Source organism: Mustela nivalis, assembly GCF_964662115.1.
Source record: "Mustela nivalis genome assembly, chromosome: 12".
Classification (NCBI taxonomy): Eukaryota; Metazoa; Chordata; class Mammalia; order Carnivora; family Mustelidae; genus Mustela; species Mustela nivalis.
This window is the reverse complement of record NC_139031.1, coordinates 1,283,776-1,307,396: the sequence shown is the minus strand read 5'-3', so window position 1 is coordinate 1,307,396 and position 23,621 is coordinate 1,283,776. Positions and strand designations below refer to the sequence as shown.

The window sequence follows — 23,621 nt, the reverse complement described above, 5'->3', positions numbered from 1 at the left end:
TCTTACAGACAGCTGAACTGAGGGAAGCCATGGAAAGTGCTGAAACGTCTGGAGAAGAGAGGCACGGAGGTGTGTCACACCGAGAGGACGCTTGTGAGTTCACAGACTGAAATTGTGACACCAGAGAGCCCATTTTGGTTTAGGCTGTTAGGGTGGATGGTTTCTCTGTTCGGAGAAACTGCAGCCAGTACCTGGAACGGAACAGACGTGGCACTGACAGTTGTCGTTAGAGGTGGGTGGGGTGAGGGGCTCGTGGGGACATCGGGCTCCTGACGAGACGTCCTGGCTAATCTGTTAGAGCTTCCTGGGGAGGCGTATCGCACTCCAGCCGTGGCTTCTGCGGACCTTTGAGGGTGGCCGAGACTGTTGGGTGCACCTCCTGCAGTCAGCTCTTCCCCACCATGCATGGCACAGGCAGGAGGTCTCGGACTTGCAGGGCCTTCCTGCTGAGCTGGGCAGTGCTGTTCATCGGCAGTGGGGAGCGCAGCGTTTGTTCTGCACTGGTGGCGCGGAGAGCGAGGTTCATTTTGTGAATCCGGGAGTGGGGTGGGCAACTTCGTGTCACTGAGGACGTGAAGTCGTCTCTTCGAGCCTGGGAAGACGCCCCGTGGCCCTGCGCATGCGGCAGTGGTGCTCACGCGAGGACGTGCCAGAAGACGTGCCCGCCAAGCTTGTAGTGCGGGCTCCGTCTGCTGGTCGGTCCCCACGCGCTTCGGTGTTTCTGTAGCTTCGGGGGCCTTTGGGAACAGGCCATGGGGCACCTGCACTGACGTACCTGTGCCCGGAGTGCACCGTGTGCACCGCTGGTCCTGCTCGCTTGGTGCTGCGTAGCTCTGTTTCGGGCGGAAGTCTTTACAGTCACGGGCGACGGGACGGCGTGGTCCTGATGCGTGTCGTGCTGCTCTTCTCCCGGTACCTGTGGCGCTCCCTCCGTCCGTCCGATCGAGCTCCGATGGACTTGGCTTCCCCTCACTGTCCTTCGCCACTCAGAGGATCCAGAGGCGAGTTTGCAAACTCAGTAATGATGACGAGGACGATGACGAGGCTCGTGGCTGCGCGAATGGTCATTTGTCTTTTTCCCCCTTTTGACTTTCCTTGAAGGGCAAATTGTAGAAGTCCGTACAGTTAGCTTTAGGTTTATTGAAGTTACTAGAATCTGTGTACCTAGTCTGCTGAAGTCTACCCACCCTCCCCTTAAAAATAAAGTTCTATCCATGTATTGGAAAGAAAGCACACAGGCAGGAGAGAAGCACACAGAGGGAGAAGTAGGCTCTCCACGGAGCAGGAGCCCAACACAGGGCTCAGTCCCGGGCAGGTGCTGGACTGAGCCACCCGGGCACCCCGGAAGTCTGATCCTTACAGAGTGGCCAAGCTCCAGGGGAGATGAGACAGCATCTTTCCAGTCATTTGTCATTTCTGTTAAGGGTCTCCTAAAGGTTTAAACTTTCTCCTTGGTTACGTGGCTCCTCGCTGTCCTGCCCGCTTCGGGGACTGCTGGCCTCCGTTTCCTTCGAAGCAGTATGTAGTTACTGAAAGTATTTGTATTTTCGGAGAACCCAGCAGCCTTCAGCATGTTCGGTATGGCCTGGAGGTACTGGCTACCTTCTCTGGTGGTTTTCAGGCAAGAATTTCTTAGTAAATTGAACACTTGATGCTGTGTGGTCAGGAGGGGTTGACCTATATGACCCAGTGGCTTACATTTTAATTAAAAAAAAAAAAACAAATGAGGTTCTGATAACCAGCTCGTGTGTGTCTCTGGTCAGTAACTTGTGTGTCGGCAGGTCAGCGATGCGAGGCCTTCGGGAAACGTAGACCTTCCTTTTTCTTCACCCCCATCTCCTGTCTGTATGGGCTGTGCAGTGCTTCTGCTTTGATTTTATTTTATTTGTTTATTTGACAGACATCACAAGTAGGCAGAGAGGCAGGCAGAGAGGAGGAAGCAGGCGCCCTGCCTAGCAGAGACCCCCATGCCAGGCTGATCCCAGGACCCTGGGATCATGACCTGAGCCGAAGGCAGAGGCTTAACCCACTGAGCCCCCCGGGCGCCCCTCTGTTTTGATTTTAGATACATTTCCCAGTCTGGTCATACGGGGACCTTTCTGTTGTTGCTTGGACAGCTGTGAGGATGCCGTGGTTCCTTGAGCTGTAGCGGGTTGCGCTAATTAGACGTAGACCTCGGTTGTAAGTATGGTTCACAGTTGGGATGGTGAGAGGCCAGATGCTTTTCCTTTTGGCTAAATTAGTTCCTACATCTTGACATCGAGAGGGTCAAGGAGGGAAGGTAGAACAGTTCTTAACCGTATCAGAAACGTTGGTCATAGTGGGCCCTGATGTGCAGAGACCAGGACTAACTGGGACTTCAGAGTCTCACTCGCTGGGGCAGAGGTGGACGTAGGCACCAAGAGGCCCATGAGCTCGCGGTTTGCCCTTGGGTGGCACATACTTTTTCTTGTCTCTGTGGTCAGGCAATCTCAGACTCCCTGGGTGGATGAATCGTTCATGGGGGAGCCCCCAGGGGACGATTAGTCTTTGCCCTCGTGTCTGAGCATTTAGAAAACGGAGGACTCTCTTCCGAGTGCACGCGTCCAGGACTAGAGGCCCTTTGTGTGGCACCGCTGCTGGCACTGGTGCTTGAGGAAGCAGCCTGGCATGGCGGGGGCTGTCCCTCTCTGGCCGTCCTTGTTCGTCTGGGACAGCACCGTTCTGCGCTCCTTCATGCCAAGTAATCTCGAGGTGTGGTGTGGCAGGCTTGGGGCTCCGTCTCTGCTGTGTGGACCCCTGAGCCGTAAAGGGTCAGTTTCAGAGTCTAGGAAACGGCAGTGTATTCTGTACGGGATTGAGGCGTGTGAGGGAGGAGTGACCTGCCGTCATGCCCCTGCCCCCCCGCCCCCCTTGCTGACCACCGGGGACAACATCCCGATGCTGAAAGTGTTCCACACGTGGATAGGAAGACCCCGGACATAGGCCTTTGTGCGCGAGTGGCAGGGAGCCTCGCCGAGGGAGCTCGGAGCTGAGATGCCGCCAAGGTTGGGACGGCTCCTTTGTTCTGCTGCTTGGGGAAGACCATGTTACGGCGGGTGACCCTGTGCCCCACGCGGGCCCTCGCCCCAGAGCTGGTGCGGCGGGGGCAGTGGATCGTAGCGCGTTGGGTGGACACGGTCTTTGCCAGAGGCAGCCCGACGTGCTGCTGGGAAGGGCGGCCCGCGCAGGAGCGTGGCTCCCGGCACCATCGCTCTGCCCTCCTAGGAGCAGGCACGCGGCGACACTGCGGTTGTGTCGTCTGGTGCCTGTGGGGGGCTTGTTTCTCAGGCGTTTCCCCCGTTTTGTTGAACAGTGGACGAATTCTCGCGTTGTCCCTGGCGGGGTCCGCGCTAAAGCTCTGTCTGCGCTGCTGGCGCCGGCGCCCTGAACACTTCTCTCCGTCACTTCCCAGCCTGTCCCCTAAGAGGACATTAAGGACCAGTGTTTCCCGGCACTGATGGTGTGGGTGCCGTCGTGTTGGGAACACCCGATACCCTGTGCACCACACACTCACGCGCACGTGAGCAGAGGTCCTCGCAGAGTCGGGCCGGCAGAACACGGGTGTTCCGTTGCCTTCTCCCTCAGCTGCCGCCTCGGCGAGCTCTCGCCCCCTGTGGCCCCGAGCTGGCGTGGGGGGTGTGCCGAGGGCCTCACGAAGCCAGGCTGCGGGCCGCTCCGCCTGTCCCCGATGGTGGGAATGTGCTGCTGACCAGCCCGCGGCCAGAGCGGATGACCTCCTGCCTGAGCCTGCGGGGTGCCTGGTAGGGCGCCAGGTAGGGCGCCAGGACGCACACCTGCGACCCGGAGCTGGAGGAGGGAACCTGGGCTCCATGTGTCTCGCCCGTCTGCCCTCGTCTTCCCCTGAGCCACGGCCTGCGGACTGTCGGAGGGTCCACCCCAGGCGTCCTGGGTGCGTGTCTTCATACCTTGTCCCGAAAGGCGGCTCGGGTTCGACCTTCGGTTTGATAGCCTACATCTTCCTCAGACGAGTTTTCTCTCATTTTCTTCCTCTTTCACACCGCTGTTGAGGTCTTTGTGGCTCTCTAACTTTCGCGGGGCGCTTCTGCGGACGCCGCTTTCTCCCAGAGGCCTCTCCAGTTCCGCGTGTGCGTGCCCGGTAGACGCACAGCTCTTCTGGGACGCCTCTTCTTTTGGCCTTACTTTATGCCGGGTCACCTTGTGTGGGCTGCAGTGGTTGCTGGAAAGGGCACCTTGTTCCCAACCCTGTCTGGGTGCTCCTGAGGGCTTGGAAATGAAAGGCACAGTCTGCTCAAGTGCCCACCCCTGTCCGATTTCCTTCATTAATTTTCCTTTATTGTCTCACCCGAGTGAGAAAGTAAGTTTTATATTGCCGTCTTGTCCAGTGGCTTCAGTGTATTCTTGGTTCACTCTGTTTCTGTATTTTTTAGATGCAGTGGGGAGGGCAGAAGGAGGGAGAGAAGTTTTTTTTTTTTAAGATTTTTATTAGTGAGAGAGCAGGAGCATGGAGGAGGGGCAGGGGGAGACCAGACTCCCCACCGAGCAGGGAGCCCAGTGTGGGGCTCAATCCCAGGACCCTGAGATCACGACCAGAGCCGAAGGCAGACACTTGACCTTGCCTGAACCACCTAGGCGCCCCTTGGCTTACTCTTTTGTAAATAGTATCAATCTTTTATTTTTTTCAAAGATTTTGTTTTATCCCTCCTGAGCCGGGAGCCCAACGTGGGGCTCGATCCTAGGACCCTGGGATCATGACCTGAGCCGAAGGCTGATGCTTAACGGACTGAGCCACCCAGGCACCCAAGGACAGACTTTTAAAGAAAGAGTTCCTTGGCCCTTACCTCGCTAGAGCACTCCGTCGACCAGCTGGTGCCTTCCCACTGGCCACACTGGGGTTGGACGTGGAGTCGAAGCGCTCCGCTTCCTGAGCAGCTGGTCTGGGACTGACTCAGGCAGGGCAGAAGCACCTTCACGTGCTGTGCGCGCTGACAGAGGCTCTAATGTCCATTGTGGTTCTCTGTGTCAGCGCGTTTTAACATGAAGATGTCCCCTGGTTTTGTTTATTTAAATTTCCTTTTAAAGAGAGGGTCAGGGCAGTGTTGCTGACGGGTCGTGTTCACCGCTGGCATTGAGCAGACGCAGGCCTGGGCCTTGTCGGGCTCCCCGGCGCAGCCATGGCGCACGGGAGGCACCTCCTGGCGCTGTGTGCCCTTTCCTCGGGCGGGGGTACAGTCCCCAGGTCACCCCCGGTGTGTCTTGCTGAGTAAAACAGCTGTAGCAGTTCCTGGGCACATATCTCCATCTAAAACAGATTTCTGAAAGATTTAACGGATACCAGGATTTCACAGAGGGTGGAGTAACTGAGAAGAGACTGGAGAAATCACATTATGTGAGTATGTGAACCTGCAGAAATAGAATGTTTATTCTGCTTTATGATGAGCCTGGTCAAGGTTTGTTTCAGTCAGTGCCAGTTATATCACCTGTCCCGTCTCCGGGAGGTCCTGCTTCAGAGCGGTGCTTACTGAGGACTGTAGGGCCAGCAAGCAGGCCCAGCAGCACGCTTGGGGCCCAAGGGCTCCTTTCCCAGTTCAGGGGACACCCCCGCCTGCCATGCCCACGCTGGTCCTGTCCTCCCGTGGCTCTGCTGCAGCAGGAATAGGGCTGTATGACCCCGAGACCTCCGGCAGGATCGCTGCAGGGTCCTCGGGGGTGGAGGGCGGCACGCAGGTGGCCGCCTCCTTCCTGCACCGTTCTCTTCCTGACAGGGTCCTCCGTCTTCTACCATTGGGTTGGACGCAGGGGTCGGCAGCGTCCTACGGTAAGGGCTTCAAACGTGACCCCCTGTCCCAGGACGGGCCCAGCTCTGTGGAGGGAGGCCCAGTGATTCTGGATGGATCCAGGAAGGCCAGCCACAGACGAGCGTGTGAAGCCGTAGCTCGCGATCCTCTGCCGTCTTCGGCTTCCGGTCAGGTTCGTCCTCCAGCCAGCCGGTGGCTGCCACAGGTGCGGTGACAGGATAATCCCAGCGGAGGGCTCGGTGGTCCCGGTCCTGCTGGCTTCAGTGCTGCTGTGACACATTCTGCCGGGGCTGTGGGGGAAGTGGGATCCAGCCCCGTCCCACCCCCTGCCCCTGCCCCCAGCCGCTCCGCAGGGTTTGTCCCAGAAGCTGTCCGTGTGGGGTCTCCCTGGGAGCCCCTTGTGCTTTCGGGAAGCATCTGTGGCCGCCCCGCATTTTTCAGGCGTCTGCCCGCTGTGCGGCCTCGAACACCACATGGTCGACGCCACACGGGAGCTTTGAGGTCTTAACAGAGGCCTGTGGAGGACCCACGCCTGCCCGCTAGCCACGGGAGAGGCGCCGTGGGCCAGGCCCGGCTGTGGGGCAGGTGGTCGTGTGGGGCGGCCACACTGAGGAGGTGCGGTGCGGTGCCTTCTGGAGCCTTCTGGCCTTGGCTTCAGCCGAAGTACTGGGGGGAGCCCGCAGCGCCGGGCCTCGGGGTGCAGCTTCCTTGCAGACTGCTCCGTCCTGGCCCCTCGTGTGGGTCACGTGCCCCGCGGCCCAGGTGGCAAACTCTGTGCTCTCCCTGGCCTTCACCCCAGATCTGGGTTCCATGTTCTGCTCCCAGCCCTACAGCCCCTCCCTGCCGGGGCCTGGGCCCTCCTGTGACTTGGTTTCCCTTCAGGTGATTGGCCATGGTGTGCTTTCCTGGTGTCTGATTACTCGGAGAACTAGTCCTTGCCCCCCTAGGGAGCAGGCGCGCCGGTCTGCCTGCCCGGTCCCGCTTGTGTGTCCCGGTGTCACGTGTCCACCATTTGCTGGCCGGGACTGAGTCCTTGTTGAGACCCGTGTTTGGACCCCCTCGGTTGAGGAGACATCTGAGGCTCTGTGACGCGTCTGTTTCCCTGTTCCTGTCCCAGGCCGGCCCGTGGCCAGTGTGTCCTCCGTCCCAGGCCTGCCCCGGTCTGTGCCGCTCCCTGTGCTGCTCTCACATCCCTTCTTGCTCCACTTGCTGTTGGTCCTCGGTGCCTTGCCCTGGCCGAGCCTGACGTGGGTGGCACTGACCTCGTGGTGGTGCCGTGTCCGGTCCGCGTGCGTCCCACACTGGTCTCCTGCAGCAGCACAGGCCAGGCCCTTAGGTTTGACTGAATCTTCCGACGGGCCGGGGTGCGTTTTTGGATGATGTTTGTGCCCACTTCCTCTGGGTGGGAGTGCTCCTCGTCTCAGGGAGTGTGACCCTGCCTTGCCTGTGCCCCTGCCGTGGAAAAGCAGTCACGACCGAGGCCTTTTGGATTGTACTTATTTGGGGAACAGTGATCCTGTTATTTCTGGAGGATTGTTTTCATTTGCATGTCATCAAGCCGGACTGTGTCTGGGCTCCGTCTGGGGAGAACAGCGAGGTGCCAGAGGGGGCCAGGGCCGGGGCCGGGCCTCCGCGGAGCATTCCTGTCATAGCTTCCTGGTGACTTCAGTGCGCTTTGGCTCGGGAGCCTGGCAGAGCATGTCTGTTTTTAAATCTTGTAACTTGGTGCTGGGGGCAGGACCAGTTCAGGCGTCTTTAGTTTTTCAAATGAAAACGGTGCTCGGACTCTCGTCAGCAGCAGGAAGCTTATTCATGCGCACGAGAAGAGTCCGCAGAAATCACAGCGACATAGTCCATTGCGCGTGGGTCACGGAGCTCGGTGCGGCTCACTGTTCTCCAGGTACTTGGTGTGCGCGTCGTCCGGTACAAACCAGTCCACGGAACTTGGCTGCCGCATGCTGCGCGCCACGGGAGGACAGAACATCTGGAGAAACCCATTGAAGCAAAGAAATAAAACGTGGCTTTCCGCAAGTGTGGTGTTGGGTCTGGGGATGGCGTACGGAGGATGTTGTCGGGCTGGCTTTTGTTCAGAAAGTCGTCCATGCCACCGGGGCCCCCGTGCATTCGCAAGTTGCCCGCGGGTGGGCTTGCCCAGGCGCGTGCTGCCCGCCGCCCCCGAGCGCCCAGCAGGGAATCAGGCCTGCTCTCCTGTGTCCCTGGGCTTCCGTCGGAACCGAGGCCGGAACAGACGCTCTGAAGGGGGGGTGGGGGGCGGGCGTGCTCTGGCCCAGGCGTGGTGGCCCGTGTTGCCGTCGGTGCTTGGGATGGTGAACGGGACTGCTTCGAAGCTCAGCGGAGGTGAAGCCGGGTCTGTCGCTGCAGCACGGACCCTCCGAAGCTCCCTATGCGTTGCTACAACGCATAGGGAGCAGTGGGGGCCTGACCTGCCCCTTCGTAACCAGTCCATTCTGGTACGGGGCACGGGATGTCCTTCTAGACGCTCCTCCCTCTCCTTCCCCCATCCCCGTGCCTCCGGGTCTGCCACGGCGAGGGGCACTCAGCCTGGGGGACCTCCCGCCCCTCTGCAGGGACCAGAGCCCCTGCCGGTGCTGTGGGCTCTGCGGCGGGAGGGAGGCACCGTGCGGGGCTCCGAAGGGTCCGGTCCGGGGAGCACCGTCGTTCTTCAGACCAGCACTTGTGTCCCCTTCCTCAGTCTCGAGGTGTACATGCCCCCGACAGGGAGATGGTGGCCTCCTGGTTTCACAGACCTGTCGGGCCTGTGAGCTTGGTGCGCTCGGAGTGGGCCCAGTGAGTGCTTGATCGGGTCCGTGGACTGAGCCCTTGCAGATGGTTTCCAGTGAGGAGTTGGGGTAAGACCATGATTTAATCTTTGCTTCTCATTCCCTTCCTTTATCTCTTTTCTCTAAATCATTTTTTCTGGTGTTTGAGACACTGTCCAGTTTTGTGGGAATTTTGTGGGGTCAGTGACATGATGGTCCTTGCTCCAGACTCGAAGACCTCAGGAGCTCTTGGTGAAGTGATGGGCCTGGGGGAGCATAAAGGTCACGTGTCCTCTGTAAGGGTTGACGGGCGGCCAGGAAGACACTGACGTGTGGGACAGGAGGTGCTAAGCTGCACGTCTGAGCACTGTTCGTGACAGGGTCGCTGTGGACCCGACAGCCGAGCTCTCGGCCCTGGCCGCCCACCCCGATCACGCGCTGATGGCCGCTGCAGGGCCCGCGCAGTGGGGCTCGAGGGAAGGAGCCTCGTGGGCGTGAGGCCTGAGCGCAGCGGCACTAGGATTTGCTGGGAGCAAATAGACGCCGACCTCTGTCCGGGGCTGGTGGCTGGGCTTGGGCACTTGGGACAGGAACCTCATGCCCGGGTCGCCCCGCAGGACCCCAGCTTCCCGTGCCCTCCTGCAGTCAGTGACGTGCTTGCCTCCTGTGCTCTGTGCATGTCCGGATCCAAGAGGCGTGGGAGACGTGGCTCCTTCCCCCACGTTTGTGGAGGGCCTGGAAGCCTGCAGCGTGCACGTGTTGTCTGTCTCTCCGTATTCCGAGCGTCCCAGACTCGTCCTCGAGCTTAACGTCTAACCACACAGCAAACCCAGAACGTGACGCGTGTCTGTCTGGGCCTGGGGAGCGCGGTGGGTTTAGCGCAGAGAGGCCTGTGTGCAGGCGGGACGGCCCAGGCCTGGCGCTGCTTCCTCGGACGGTGGCTTGTGTGGCCCTGTGGCGGCCTTCCACGTCGGACGACGAAAGCAAGGCCGGCGGTCTGTGCCCTGATCCGCCACCGCCGCCTCCGTGGGGGGGTCCTGGGCGGCCGTGGCTGTAGGTGCTTGTGGAGGCGACAGGGAGGCCACCTCTTCTCTGACAGGCGCTGGAGTGGCGGGCAGGAAGCGCCTCGGATCCGAGGACCCCTAGGTGCGGTAAGTAAGCGGGGGTGGGCGTGACGCCTCCCATGTGCCCCGGTCCTGGTGCCCTTGCCACGTCCGGGCCGGCCGCCTACGAGGCCAGGCACTTATGGGGAGGTCTGGACCATGTTCTGAACTTGGGCTGACGTGTTCTTCAGTCCCACGGTTGATCACAAGGTGTGACACTGGGGGACTGGGAGGGGCGGCCCGTTTTCCTTCTGGGGCCCAGCTTCCTTCCCAGGTGGAGAGCAGGCTGAGCAGGGCCCTTGGAACGCTCAGGGCGCAGAGCTGGTCCTGGTGTCTGGGCCACCCCGCTGGCCAGTGCTCTGGTGCCCCGGCCACAGGCCCCTCCCTGTGTGTGGCTGGCAGTGGGGCGCCCGTGGCCGCTGAGGTCCTGGCTCCTCGCCCTCACCCCCCGCCACTGCAAATTCAGGCTTTGAAGTCACGTCCCCGGCCAGCAGGGACCCCTGTCACCCACTCCCTGGGGCCTTTGCCATGTATCTGGGAGCCATACTTCTGTTGTACTTGCCCCAAACAACACGATGCCTCGTAGCAGACCACAGACCCCTGAAGCGGTGGGCTCCCCGAGTGCTCCCCCAGCCTCGGTCTTGGCTCCGTTCTAGGGTCCCTGCTGACTGCCTTCCTGCTGCAGACGCAGGGTGGCCCTGGCTGAGGCGCCCACCCCAGAGTGACGTCACTGCCAGGTCCGGGCGTCCCTGTCCTCTTAGTCCTCTGACTCAGTCACCAGCTCAGGTTTGAGTCTGAGACTCCGTGGTCAGAGGCCCTCCCCAGAGGCGTCTGCCCAGGCCCCTCGTGGGCTGCTGGGCGTTCCCTCCCTCCGGGAAGGTCCGCTGCGTAAACGGCCCCAGAGCTGACACAGGATCTCGGCTGGCAGGTGGGGCGTGTGGGCGGATGCGGGCAGAACTGGATGGGGGCTCGTGGCCAGGCCTCACTGCGGGGCCGGGGGTCCGAAGGCCAGAACACGGGGAGCGCCCGTATTGCGTCCAGAGCTGGGGGGATTTTCAGACTCACGCTGGGAAACCCGCCATGCCAGCTGCGTGTTGCGGGCTGCCCCAAGACTTCTTGTTTCTCTAATAATTTCTCTTCCTGGTGTGGGTTCGCCGCCTCCAGCGCGGCCACGACTGCAGTGGCCAGTGCTCCCATGTGAGGGCAAAGGTCATACCAGGGCTCGGGGGTCGGAGCTGGAGGCTCCGAAGCTGATCCGGGAGAAGGGCTTCTGCGGGCTCTGGAGGAACGGAGGCGGGCGCGCTCTTCCCAGTGCCGAGCTGGGGCCCTGCTGTGAATGAGCGTGTGCCCGCACCTGGCACGGGAAACGTGCGGACGGCCCGACGCACTGTGTCTTGGGAAGTGGAGCCAGTGCTGCTCTGACGGGCCTAGCGTGCCGAGACCTGTGCGCTTGGAGGTCGCACCAGGAAGACGGTGGCCTTTCCGTGGGGCTCTGGTTCTACGCGTGGGCTGTCTGGCCATCCGGTGATGCTTGCTTCCCTCGTGGTAGATGCCCCCCTCCCTGTACGGGGCAGAGCAACTGCAAGGCTCAGGGAGCGGCCTGGCCTCCCCGGGCTTGTTCCCGGGGACGGGGGCGAGTGACGGCGTCATCTGCATACTCAAAGGGCACCTTCCTCTAAGCTGCGCGTCTGGCCATCGAGAGCCTTCAGAGAACGAAATCCGAGATCTTTCAGTGGTCATTATAGCTTGTTTTCTGATTTTACTTATCCTGTCTAACGTGCAAAACTGCTTTCTGTTTCTACAACAAGTAGACACACACCTTTCCAAGCAGTGAGGACGGTCCCACCTCGGACGTGTCTCTGGGGTGACAGACGATCTGTGCAGTCCCGGCCTCGGCTCTCTGCGGTCAGGGAAACAGGCCGTGAGGTCCCACCTCCCGGCCAGCGGACCTCTCCTCCCCTTAGAGGGACAGGTTCTAGAATCCAGGCTGCCCGGCAACGGGACGGGAGGCTGCATCTGGAGCCTTTTCCTAGCAGGGTGCTAACCATTGGGTTGATCTTCGTGGAAAGTCTGGCCCCCGCTGGCTTTCAGTAGGCCGTGTGCTCTCCTGACAACGTGTGAAGTTGCTGGTGTGCCCTGAGCCTGCTCATCCCCCCCCCCCCCCCCAGGTTAAGGTCAGGCCCGGATAGCCTAGGTGGTGGACTCAGCATCTCTCTTCTGCAGAAGCGTGGGGGCCCCAGGACGGGTGCAGAGAGGAGCCGTGAGCTGATGCCCGCCCCGTCCTGTGCTTGCAGGTGTGGCCGATGAGAACGCGCTCCTGGAGGAGTGCCGGCGCAGAGGCCAGAGCGCGCTGCCCGCCCAGCCCGCCAGCACCAGCGGCCCGTCGTCGAGGTCTCACAGGCCGGCCTCCCTGCCCAAACCCGAGTCTGAGCACGTGCGCGAAGAGGAGGACGAGCCAGGCAGTCAGCGGGCCGCCGGCAGCCCCTGGGACCCCTCCGTGCTCTCTGCAGGTGTGCAAAGGGAAACCAAAGTGGAGCTTCCCCGCGGGGACGCTGCCCCTCCCTCCCGAGACCAGAGAGGACCGAAATCGCTCCTGTGCTGTTGTGTCCTGACCTGAGCGTGGTGAGGCTGGGCGGGGGCGCGCCAGCGGCTGCTCAGAGCACAGTGGTGGGAGGAGGCCCCTTGCGCTCAGCTCCCCTCCTGTGAGATCCCCCAATTAAAACGGGGTGCCCGTCTTCCACGATGCTATGGAGTGTGTTGTCTTGGGCAGAGGATGACAGGTGCTGCTTTTACCTTAAATGTCCCTTTTTGTCACTCTGCGCTTAGGCTTGAGCTCGAGCTGTTCGCGCGTCCTGCGGGCACCCTTCGGCAAATGGCTGGCATTTGCTTCCTCACCCTGTCCTCCCCCTGCGCTTGGTTACAGAGACAGCAGAGCCCCTGGCTGGCCCTCCTGTCACCCCGCCTCCCCGGGGGAAGCTGGAGCGTCTCGGTCCCGCCCTGGGCGCGCTGGGCCTTCACGACCTGAGCCCGGCTCTGCCTTCCTCTGGCTTCTCGGCTTGTAATTTCTCATAGAGCCCTAGTGGGGCTTTGAAGTGAGCTCCCATAGAAGGTCCCGGGTTATTTCTGAGAGGACGGCTGTACTGTGGCTTTGACCTGTGTTTTGAAGTCCTGGGTCAGGGGGTCTGAATTCTTGGTCAGTGTGACGCATTTGTGCCCATCTTTGTTGCCGCCACGGGGGCAGCACGGTGGCCGTCGTGTGCTGTGTGGTAGGGAAGACCTGCGTCCTCGGTCCCCTGTGTTAGGGTGACGTGACGGTACGTGCGAGGCTCAGTGCGGGCCTCAGCAGAACACACCGTCGCAGCTGTCCCCTTCCTGCCCCAGAACTTTGTCGGACAGGTGGCGCCTCGCAGCCCCTCCTGGTCCTCCTCAGGGTTTTGTGGAGGACGGAAGGAAGGTGCCACCCGCTTGACCGTGGGTGTCCTGGGGCTTCGAACCGCAGCGGGAGTGTACACGGGACACATGTGGCTCCCAGCTCCGCCTGGGGCGGGGCCGACACAAACCGATGGCCCCTAATGGGAGACATTAGCCTTTCCCTGTGTAATTGAATGACAACTGGAGGGAGTCGGAAGGGCTGTATGAATTCAGAAAGAGCTCATTCTGCCTTGAACGGGCGTGTGGACATTTTCCCGGGATCGATTGTCAGCTCCTGGGACCGGTAGTCTTTGGGCAGGGGGCAGGCTTGTCGATTCTGTTTGCCTGAACGAGTCACTGTTAAGACGGTGATTTAGGGAGCCCTGTCTGTCTGGTTGGAAGGACGCCATAAGCCTAGCCCCGTTCCCAAGAATAAGGTGTGCAGAGATGGGCCCCCTGATAGTCTTCCTCGCCACATAGCCAGGCTCCCGCGGCAGGACGGGGGCTGTGCTGTCCCCAGCAGAGCCGGCCCAAGGGGCACCTCCTGAGTTCAGAACGAGGCCCATGCTTCCCGGCGACACTGCTTGTTTGCTCTAGAACCGAGACTCCATCTGCCGAGTGCAGAAGGAATGAGCTTCTTGGAGAGTCCTGGGATCGTAGGGTTTTTGATTCTTCTCCCTGAAATCTAATGGTTTTGTCAATTTGTACCATCAGGCCCCCTCTAAGCACTGATTTAGCCCTGGCACAAGTCTTAGATCCACGAGGCCAGGGATGGACTCCTGTCGTGTCGAGTCCCTTCTCCTGGGCTGTGGAGAGACCTGGTGGCTTGCCTTGTATTCCCAGAGTGTAACCCCTCCCTGGTGGGGTGGCGGTGGCCAGAGCACCTTCCGGGGGCGGGGTGGTTTCTGATGCTGTTGAATCACCATGAGTAATGGGGTCTTGAAAAGATTGTTGGGTTAAGTCACAAGAAATTACAGCCTTGAGCCCCATACAGATTGTACGGTGCGCTCATGCCAGATGCTTAGATTGTCTTTTAAGCTGTCCCAAAAGAAGGGTCCACAGACTGAGAAAAGGATGTGACACAAAATTGCAGTCAGGCACAGAGCTGGCGAAGGCTGTGCGGAGTAGTCCGACCGTCCCCTCCGCCGGGCTCCTTGCTGCCGGCAGGAGGCTTTGCTTCCCTGCGCAGACCTGCAGCTCGGGGTCCCATGTTGCAGATGCGGGTGTCGGCCAGCAGTGAAGGGGTGCTGGGGCCCCTCCTGGGGGCAGACGCCCCGGGCTCGGGACACCTGGACGCCAGCCCCAGGTGGTACAGCCTGTGTGCTCTGGTGTGGCCTAGCGCGTCCCATGGCGGCTTTGTGCCACGTTCCCAAGCCTTGGGTGATTTCTTCTTCAGGGTGAGCACCCAGTCAGGAACTTGTTCCCGGAGCGCCTCGGTGCAGGAACAGCTCCCCGACAGAGGGGCCCTAGGAGCCCGCCGGAGGCCGTGGGGCGTGGGGGGCCTGGCAGCTCTGGGAGGGGTGCTGCAGGGCTGGAGGCGCACTCTCGCCTGCCTCTGCTGGGGACGCTGCATCCGTTGCTTCTGGGAGCGGTTCCCACGGGGCGGCAGGCCGAGGGCTGCCGCGCAGCGAGCTGCCATGTCCGCGCAGGGCAGGCGGGGTGGCGACCACGGTGCAGCGGGGTGGTGGCTGGTGGCGCAGTCTTGCCCAGCTGTCGTGGCCGTCCCTGGGCTGCTGCTCTGCACCCCAGCCTCCTGTCCGGTCCTCCAGCTTCCCCAGGGACAGAGGCTTGTCAGCGTTGCACGCTGCGTGTCACCTGGACATGGTCCGAGTCCCGTGTTGAGGAAGGAGTCATGCTTTTCCTGTGTGGACCCCGCTTGGAATGCAGGAGCCAGGGACACGGAATTGTTCAGAAGGAAAATTAAAGTTACTCAACATGAAGAAAATTCACGAACAGAAGTCTAGAATTGAGTCCTGAACTTTGTTTTGTTTTCCTGCATGGGGGTTGGAGGGAAGCGCATGAGCCAGGCCGCCAGGGACGGGGCCTTGCCTGGGGCTTGGCTGCCCGGGCCTCCCTCCCCGAGGCCCCGAGGCTGCGTCGGCTGGGCTCTGAGGTCTGAGGTCGGCGTCTGCAGTGACACTGGTGCATCAGACACGTGGCGGTCTTTTGACATGGTTCCCCGGGTGGGACCCTGGGTGCCGGGTGGCACTTATGCAGGGCATCCGAGTGGCCATTCTGTGGACGGACCAACTGCGCCGGGTGGCGGGAGGGCCTTTTCTCTCGGACTCATTGTCCCCAAACACAGATGCTAGAAGGAACTACCCCAGTGATTCTGCTTTACCGCGGAGCTCGGCGGTACCTGCCTCACCTGTCTGGCCTTGCCGTCGACCTCGAAGTCCCAGGGCCCTGGTGTCCAGGCTCTGCGCTGCGGTCCCGTTGTCCTGCAGTTTCAGATCCTTAACATCCGAAGGGTGTCTCTGCCCTATGATCACGCTGCCGCTTTGTCCTGGGGACGGGGCTGGTGAAAGCTGCTTTGTGGCTGCCCTGCAGGGTTCAGAGCAGACGGTTTGGGCTTGGCTCGGATGCCGCTTGAGGTTGGGCCACAGGTGCGGGCTTGGAGTGGGGTCGGGGGTCGGGGGTGGGGACCGGGGTGTGGGAGGGACCGTAGCTAGTCCCTGTGGAGCCTCTGCCTCAGGCCCTCTCCGAGCCCCAGGCCCTTGGCTCCCAGCACCTGCTGCAGACAGAGACGGCTCCGGGTGCGCTGGACTGCTTGTTCTCGTCCGCTCTGCGCACTTACATCTAGTGACTGGGGAGCCCTGGGCTCCTTGAGGCTCTGCTGGCCACCGTCTTTGAAGGAGTGGTTGCAGGCGGTGCCTGAGCAGGGTCTTATGCCCGCGAGGCCCTGGGCCTGTGCGTAGCCTCGGGCTGGCCAGTGTCCCTCATGGGTCCCAGACGCACGGGACAGGCACCTCCCGGGTGGGACAGGTCCGTGGGGTCACAGGCCCAGAATCTTGTCATCTGTGCTGAAATTCCTTTAGTTGGTTCCCCGTTATTCTTCTGATAGCGCCCTACAATTAAAAATGCCTTGTGAGGGGCATGTTAATAGGGACTTGGAGCAAGGTGTCGCTGTCCCACGTGGGCCTGTCTGTGCAGCGGTAGCCAGTGCCCCTGGGGGCTGCGACACGGCAGCACCGAGCCCAGCCCTGCCCGGCGTGTGCCCCGGGGCTTCAGCGTCCCTTCTGGGTCAGGTGTTAGGACTTTATGACTGGTGTGGGGGTCGGGGGCCCCAGCTGCCGGCTCCACGGCCCCACCATGTTCCTCCGGGGCCGCCTCCCTCGTCCTGGGTTGTGGAAGCGACAGCCCGGTAGAGCACGCCCAGGCGGCACGGGGCGCGCGGATGGGGACGGACTCCTCGCCTCCCTCCGACGGGCGTCCTGAGCTTCCGGCCTGCGGGGACAGCGCAGCCGGCGTTTCTTCTTCTTGGGTTACTGTCCATGTGGTCGAGTCTGCTGGGGGAGAGGAGGCCGTCCTCCCCTCTGCGAAGTGATGCCTGCAGGGAGTCCGAAGCCAGGGGCCCCGTCCCCCACTTGGTCGAGCCTCCAGTCACTCGTGAGGCCGCCGAACCCCACTCCCTGTGTGTGCCTTCGGGGCCACGGCCATTGGGTGCACCACTCACGGCGGGCCTGCGCGCCCCCGGGGAACGATTCTGTCGGAGGTTTCTCCACGGGAGACCCGCCTGGGACTGGACGGGCCACCCTGGTGTGCCCTGTTGCTCCTCCTTTGTGTAATCTCGTCCGCTAACGGACCCACAGACGTGTCCCCGGACTGGCTCTGCCTCCCTGTGTGGCGCCTCACGGTGGCTCCCCGTTTTCTCGCCCCGATCGTGGCGGTTTGGTCCGCTCCCCGGACCCCCCTCTCCCGTGCCCTGCCGCTCTGTCTTCTCCCTCCTGTGGAAAACCCCAAGGCCACGCTCGGCGTGCAGGAGGCAGGTGTCCGGGGGGGGCTCTTCATGCGTTGGCTGTCGGACCCCGTCTCACGGACAGAGGCCCCACGTGCCAGGGGTTGCGGTTCTGCGGAAGGACGAGTGTTGTGCCCCGTGGTGTCTGCTGACAGGCCGCGTCTGAGTCCCAGACGGGAGAGGGGGCCCCACAGTGTGGCCATGTCCTTGAAAATCCCGAGAGTGGCTTCAGGGGGTCTTCTGGCAGGTTCAGGGGCCGAGGGCGTTGAGGCCCAGGCCCACGGTGCCGGCCCATTGAAATCTAGCGTTGTTCCCCGAAACCAGCATCAGCCTGTGGGCTGGCTCGTCTGTGCTGTTCTGCCACCGTGTTGTTCAGCCCCATCCGCTCGAGGTCTTGAGTCACTTCTGCAGAACCAGAGCTGGGGCTCTCCAGGGGGTGAGGAGACATGAGGGCTCGCCTGTCTCTCCTCCGCCTCCACGTACGTGGAGCCATGGCCTGCGGGAGACCGAAGGTTCTCGTCCTCAGAGGAAGCGAGGGAATGGGTGGCCCAGAGCCGGGGAAAGGAGCCTCGCCCACGGCCGGGCTGCCCCGTGGATGGGACTCCGGCCTGGCCGGGGCTACAGGGAGCCCGTCCCCCGGGCCGTGTCTGCCCGAATTGGTTGGGGCGCAGGGTCTTGCGCGGGTGCGGGGTGGGGTTGGAGGGTAGCAGAGGGGAGCGTGGGCTGCACGCCCGCCCCCTGCGTGGCTGGGACGCTCTTGGAACCGCGTCATAGGGCTCGCTGTGGGGTGGAGCAAGGCAGCCGGGGCTTCTGCTGAGGTCCAGGTGTGGCCTGGACAGAAGCAAGAGACTGGCTTTACTGTGTCGGTTTTTTTCCCTAAACGCGGGGGAGTGTTTGCAAACATGTCGGCCTCTTAGTGGGGAGGCAGCCGTTGTTCTGCACAGTGTTTCACGAGCCGTGTTTCCTTAGGATCTAAAGAAGGTGGCAAGAGGAAGAAGCAGAAGCAGAGAGAGGAGTCCAAGAAGAAGAAGTCGACCAAAGGCCACCACTAGACGGACTCGCGGCCACTCTCGCTGCCCGAGCTGGTGCCCCGGCCGGCTCTGTGTGGTCGCGGCACGCGCTAGCGCCACCTGCTTTGCCTCTGTCCCAAGACCACACCTCCTCAGCACGGGGACGCGGAGGAGCCGGCAGTGACGGTCGTGGGTGGCGGTGGCCCAAGTGTGGAGCCTGCCCGGACTGCCCTCGCTTCTCCCAGCACTAAATCCGATCGCGTCTTCCCGGAGTGGCTCGGGACCCAGCTCCTTCTTTTCAGCCTTTCAGCCACCAGCTGCCGGGCTACTTAGAGCTCTCGAGGTGTGACAGGCAGAGAACGGAGTGTGTGTTCGTGCAATGGCTTCCTTCCTTCCTGGCCGCAGATTCCTGGGAGCTAGCGCGAGGGAAGGGCAGGGTGGCGGAGCCATCTGGTGCATCGGGTGACCGCCACACGGTGCTCTGTCTTTCAGACGGGGGCGGGGGGTGCTAGACCTTCCAGCAGCTCAGCAGCCGGCCTGGCCTGGCCCATGGGGGCCTTGGGGTGACTCACTTTAGATATAAAGTCATTCCTTCCGTTTACTGTAGTTTTAGTCTCTAGCCTGAACTTAACTTCAGAGACAGTTTAATTTTTGCTAAAACCCTTCTTTTTTTTTTTCTTGGACCCTTAATTCTTAGCATATGCACAGGATCCTACAGAATTTTGTTGGGTAAATGTCATCTCTGGGTCTTAGTTTAAGTGATGCTGGGGAAGGACGGACGAGGTGTTGACACACACACACTCTCTCTCTCTCTCTCTCTCTCTCTCACGTGCCGGTACGGACAGGGAGGCTGAACAGAGTGTGTCCGCCTGTAAACATTGATTCCTTTGCAAACATTTTTCCTGGCAAGATTCTGTGCGGTTTCCTGAGCTTCTGTCTTTGCATGATCAGCTGCTGCTTAACCCTCTGCTCCCGACCAGACCCTGCCCAGCCCTCACCTTCCCTGCAATGGCCCGGGCCGCCCCTCCTCAGCCCGAGGGCGTGTTCACCTCGTGCTTGCGTGGGAGCGAGGGGGGCCGGGCACTCGCGTCTGTGGCCGCGTCATGGGTGCGAGGGCCGCCAGCGGGTGCAGCCTTTGAATTTAAGACGACTGCTACAGGCAGGTTGGCTTGCTTTGGCTTTGTGGGGCGGAGGTGTGGACTGGCGGTCACTGCTTATGGGGAAACCTGCCCATGGAGGTGTCCTGTGTTTTCAGTGCTACCTACAGAAATAAAACGTAAACGCACCGCGCTGCTGCTCCGTGACGTCCTTCCTGGTGCCTGCACGGCGCCCCGTTACCAGCCGTTAATGGTGAAGACCGTTCTGGTCTCTCAAGCCTGCAGTCGGGAGCGATCCAGTGCGGGTTGGGGCGAGTGGCCGGGTCCGGGACGACTGTAGGGGAGGGCTTGTGTGAGGACTGCACTCCCGCTGAGCTGACCTCGGGTGAGCCCGAGGCTGGCTGGCAGGGAGGGGGCAGCAGAGGACTTGGGGGACGTGTGCTTTTTTGCCCGTCTGGGCCACGGGTGCGGCGTGACGAGGGCTACGCTGTGAACCACACGATTCTGGGATAAAGAGGCCTACAAAGGACCTAGAGCCTCTCACAAGGGGACGTGTGGCCTGTGGCTGTTCGTAAGGTGCTCGCCCATGGGGATCTGCCGTTGGCACCTGGGGAGGGTGTGAGGCAAGGTCTATAGCCTTGGTCCGTCACCGTGCTCTGAGGCCAGTCATGTCGGGACATGACATCTGTGGGACGGTGTCTTCGACCACACCTGGAACTGACTTCCGTCCAGCTCGGGGGCCCCTGGGCCTCACAGGCCCCGCAGGCGGGCAGCCCTCAGGCCTGGTGCTGGGCAGATGGCTCACTGAGGTCCCGTGGCTTGTACGGAAGAGCACGTGAGCTCACACCCCTGCTCCAGGTGGGCTACTGTGCAGAGGCCTGCGGTCCTGGGGCCAGTTCTCAGCGGGCAGCTCTCGTAGGGCTCTGATGCCTGGTGGCCTCTTGGAGGGGTTTCCCAGGCGCTCAGCAGACTTCGAGGGTGGCAGAGGGCAGGACACCCCCCGCCTCCACCCGCAGTGTCCTCACGCTGAGGGGCCTGCTTTTTGGGAACAGCTTGTGGGACTGGTTTGGGGGGTGGTGTGCCACGAGGAACTTCCCCTTACACACCTAGGGCCAAGTGCCACCACACCAGCTCGACCCAGCGTTAGGAGGAGAGGGCGCAGAGCTTGCGCTGAACAGATGCTTCCACACATGGTTCTGAGACCCTTGTGCATTTGCAGGATATTTTATGAGGGCGCCCGGGGGTCCTGCATGGTGACACCCGGTCCCCAGAGCAGTAGGGCAGTGACGGAGCCAGGAGTGTGACACGGTACCATCTGGGGGGGGCACGATGTAAATAATCACATGCCCAGGACTCCTGACGTGGCCTCTTCCCGCTGAGCACGACGGAGGCTCAGGGCAGAACCTTCTGTCTGCTCGCTGCTCCGAGGGTCCCCTGGCCCCCCGCACCCACTGGGCACCTGCTTCCTGTGCCCGGTTCCCGTCTTGCTGGGTGAGAGTGGGGCTGGGCTCAGACGGTCGGTCATGCAAGGAGCTGCTGATGCTGGGTGCTCCTGTAGGCACCACGATGGGCCGTCTGGGCCCTGCAGCAGTGCCAGGCTCGTGGCCCCGTCCCAGGTTCCCATGGTTTGGGTCTGTTTCCTGTGTGTCCCTCCAGCTCCTACCGACCCTGCCCCCTGGGTTCCCCCCAAGTGCCCTCTTTTTGCCTGCATTTGGGGCGCCAGCTGGGCCCCACCTTCTCTGCTCGTCCTTCCCCGCGTGTGCCCCACGCGATTCTCAGCTGCATGTTAGGGGGCGGCAGCCAGGAGCCGCCTCCCAGCGCTGTGCCTGCCGAAGACGCCCTGCGGGGGCGGCGTGCGGGCTGACCTTGGCGCGGCTGGATGCTAAGGCAGCTGCCCTGCTCTCCTTGTCACGGGTCCGGGTTTCACCGCAGCTCAACTCGGCACCCTTCGCAGAGGGTCATCCGCTTGACCGTGCCCCGATCACGGCTTCTCCGAGAGAGCCTCGCACCGTCGCTGTCCACCCCACAGTCGGCTCCAGCCTCGTGTCACAAGTCAGGGCATCCTGTCCCAGACACGTTCTGTCCCAGACCCACCGGGGACCGTTCTTCCGGGGGCCCCGAGGCAGCAGCGGGTCCTCTCCCAGACGCCACCCGGACAGCGGCTGTCAGGAGGGACAGGCGGTTTTTCTGGCTCCGGCCCCGCCGCCTGGCCCTCACGTCACCTGCTGCGCCCTCACCCGGCTGTGGACAGGCTAATCGCGGCCTGTCAGCCTTAATTCTTTGCCTTTGTCTCTGGGGTTTTTATAGGTTTCGCTTGATCAACAGCATTCGCTCTTAGTGAACAAATGGAGTTCAGTTTTTATGGCATGAAAACTATTGTTTCTTTGACCGACTAGCCATTACATGGTGACCCGGGGTGGCCCCAGTTGACACGGGACAATGAATCTTGCCCGTTGCTGAGAGTGAGTGTGATCGATGGGGTAGCGGTCAGCCGTCTGGGTCTGGAAGGATGGGGCTGGGCTTACAGAGAGCTGGGACTTCTTCCTGTCCACGGCCTGGTTTGGGGACATTTCTCCTCAGCCTGATGGAGCCCAGGTTGGGGTGGGGGGTGTCCCTCCGGTCCCCACCTGCCCCTGGGGGTGCCACCTCCCGTGTTCCCGTTCTTGCCCCTGATCGCAGAGCAGCAGCCTGGGCGGCCTGGAGAGGGTGGCGCTTCTCCTCCTGGGAAGCTGTGTGGTTTCTCAGGGAGGCTTATGGTTAGGGAGCCCCGAGGCTGCCCGGCTTTATCCTGTCCCTTTACAAAGGAGAGCCCAGATCCCAGGAGGCCATGTGCATTTCTCAGCATCCACAGAGCTGGGCCACGTGGGATCTGGCTGTCCTCTCACCGAGTAGACCCCACACATTGTAGGCTGCATTTCCGTTGTGCTCTCTGTCTGCTTTCTGGGCTGGGGTGCTGGAAAGACGATTTTTTCCCGGGTCTGCTCTGTGTCTGCAAAGTGAACTTTGAACACAAAAGCCTGAGGAATGCAGGGGCTCCTCCAATAGCCACTTTGCGCGCTCGCTCCCTCCGAGGACAGCACAGTGGTCAAATGCGATCTCTTTCCAGTCCCCTAATGAGCTTAGAGATTCTAAGATCTTTCTTGTGTTCCAGCCATTGGAGCCCCATCCCAGGACACTGAAACGCACAACTTTTTTTTTTTTTTTTTTAAGATTTTATTTATTTGACAGACACAGTGAGCGAGGAACACAAGCAGGGGGAGTGGGAGGAGAAGCAGGCTCCCGCTGCGCAGCGTGCGTGGTGCGGGGCTCCGTCCCAGCATCCTACTACAATCATGACCTGAGCCGAAGGCAGACACTTCACAGTCTGAGCCCTCCAGGCGCCCCTGAATCTCAGCCTTATCTGTCCGGAGGAATGACACAACGCTGGTGATTATGAGAAATGTGTGTATTTAATGGGCTATTCCAGGACTCAGTAATTCTGGGTGCTGGTCTGGGCCTGGTGTGCCTGTATGACAGAGGCTCAGCAGAAAGCTCTGGTCTGGGCATGCCCCATTGCACAGGAGGGCACGGTGGGCCCACCTGTGACAACAGAATGTGCCAGGGGAGGGAGGTCAGCTTGGTTTCAGGGATCAGATACATTAAAATCCTTTGGGAAAAACTCAGGAGCTATACAGAGGTAGTCAAAAGGCAGCACAATTCCCATATTCTCCTTTCCCAGGGTGACGCAGGCCCAAAGAATTGCAGGCCTAATTTCTGGATGACCAACAAAGGCTGGAAAACCGGGACACCCTTCTCTCTTCCTGGGCCAGCTGTTGCCACCAGATCTTTCCCCCACTGCCGATGATCTCATGGAGGGGGGCCACCAACAGTGGATCAGTCCACCCGTCTGTCCACCTGTGCATCCGTCCGCTCACCCACCCACCCACCCACCTATCCACCCATCCAATTGTCTGTCCATCCATCCGTCCATCCGTCTGTCCATCCTTCTCTGCATCCACCCACCCACCAATGCATCCATTCATCCGTCCACCCACCCACTTGTCCGTCCACCCGTCCATCCATCTGTCCATCCATCCACCTATCCGTCCGTCCATCCATCTACCTACCTGTCTGTCCATCCGCCCATCCGTCTACCCATCCGTCCATCCATCTCCATCCATCCACCTATCCGTCCATCCATCCGTCCGTCCACCCATCCATGCATCCACCCACCCATTTCTCAGCTCACCTGTCCGTCCATCCATCCATCCATCCACCAATCCAACTGCCCATCCATACACCCACCCATTGTCCATCCATCTAATGCACACTGTGTCCAACATGTGTCCAGCACAGCAGAGACATAGTTATATGAGCTGCAGCCCCACCCAGCAGAGGGGACAAGAGGTGAGGTCCACAGGCAGGATAAATCCCCCGCAGCCCTGCTCTTGTTATGCCCCCTGCCCTGGGCTCAGACATACGGAG

At 61.2% G+C, this 23,621-nt stretch overlaps 1 protein-coding gene across 5 annotated transcripts in view; it reads left to right on the top strand.

Annotated features, from left to right (window-relative positions):
* Window positions 1–23,621, top strand: part of DNAJB6 (DnaJ heat shock protein family (Hsp40) member B6) — a 75,497-nt gene that overhangs the window by 41,812 nt on the left and 10,064 nt on the right. For 2 of the 5 annotated variants that reach the window (XM_082692953.1, XM_082692952.1), the window contains exons 9-10: window positions 11,976–12,191; window positions 18,020–19,346. In XM_082692953.1, coding sequence (XP_082549079.1) covers window positions 11,976–12,191; window positions 18,020–18,102 — 299 coding nt within the window. In that variant the 3' untranslated portion in view covers window positions 18,103–19,346. Of the gene's footprint in view, window positions 1–11,975; window positions 12,304–18,019; window positions 19,347–23,621 lie in introns of those variants that run through there. The other 3 variants (XM_082692951.1, XM_082692954.1, XM_082692955.1) reach the window with 3 other exon arrangements.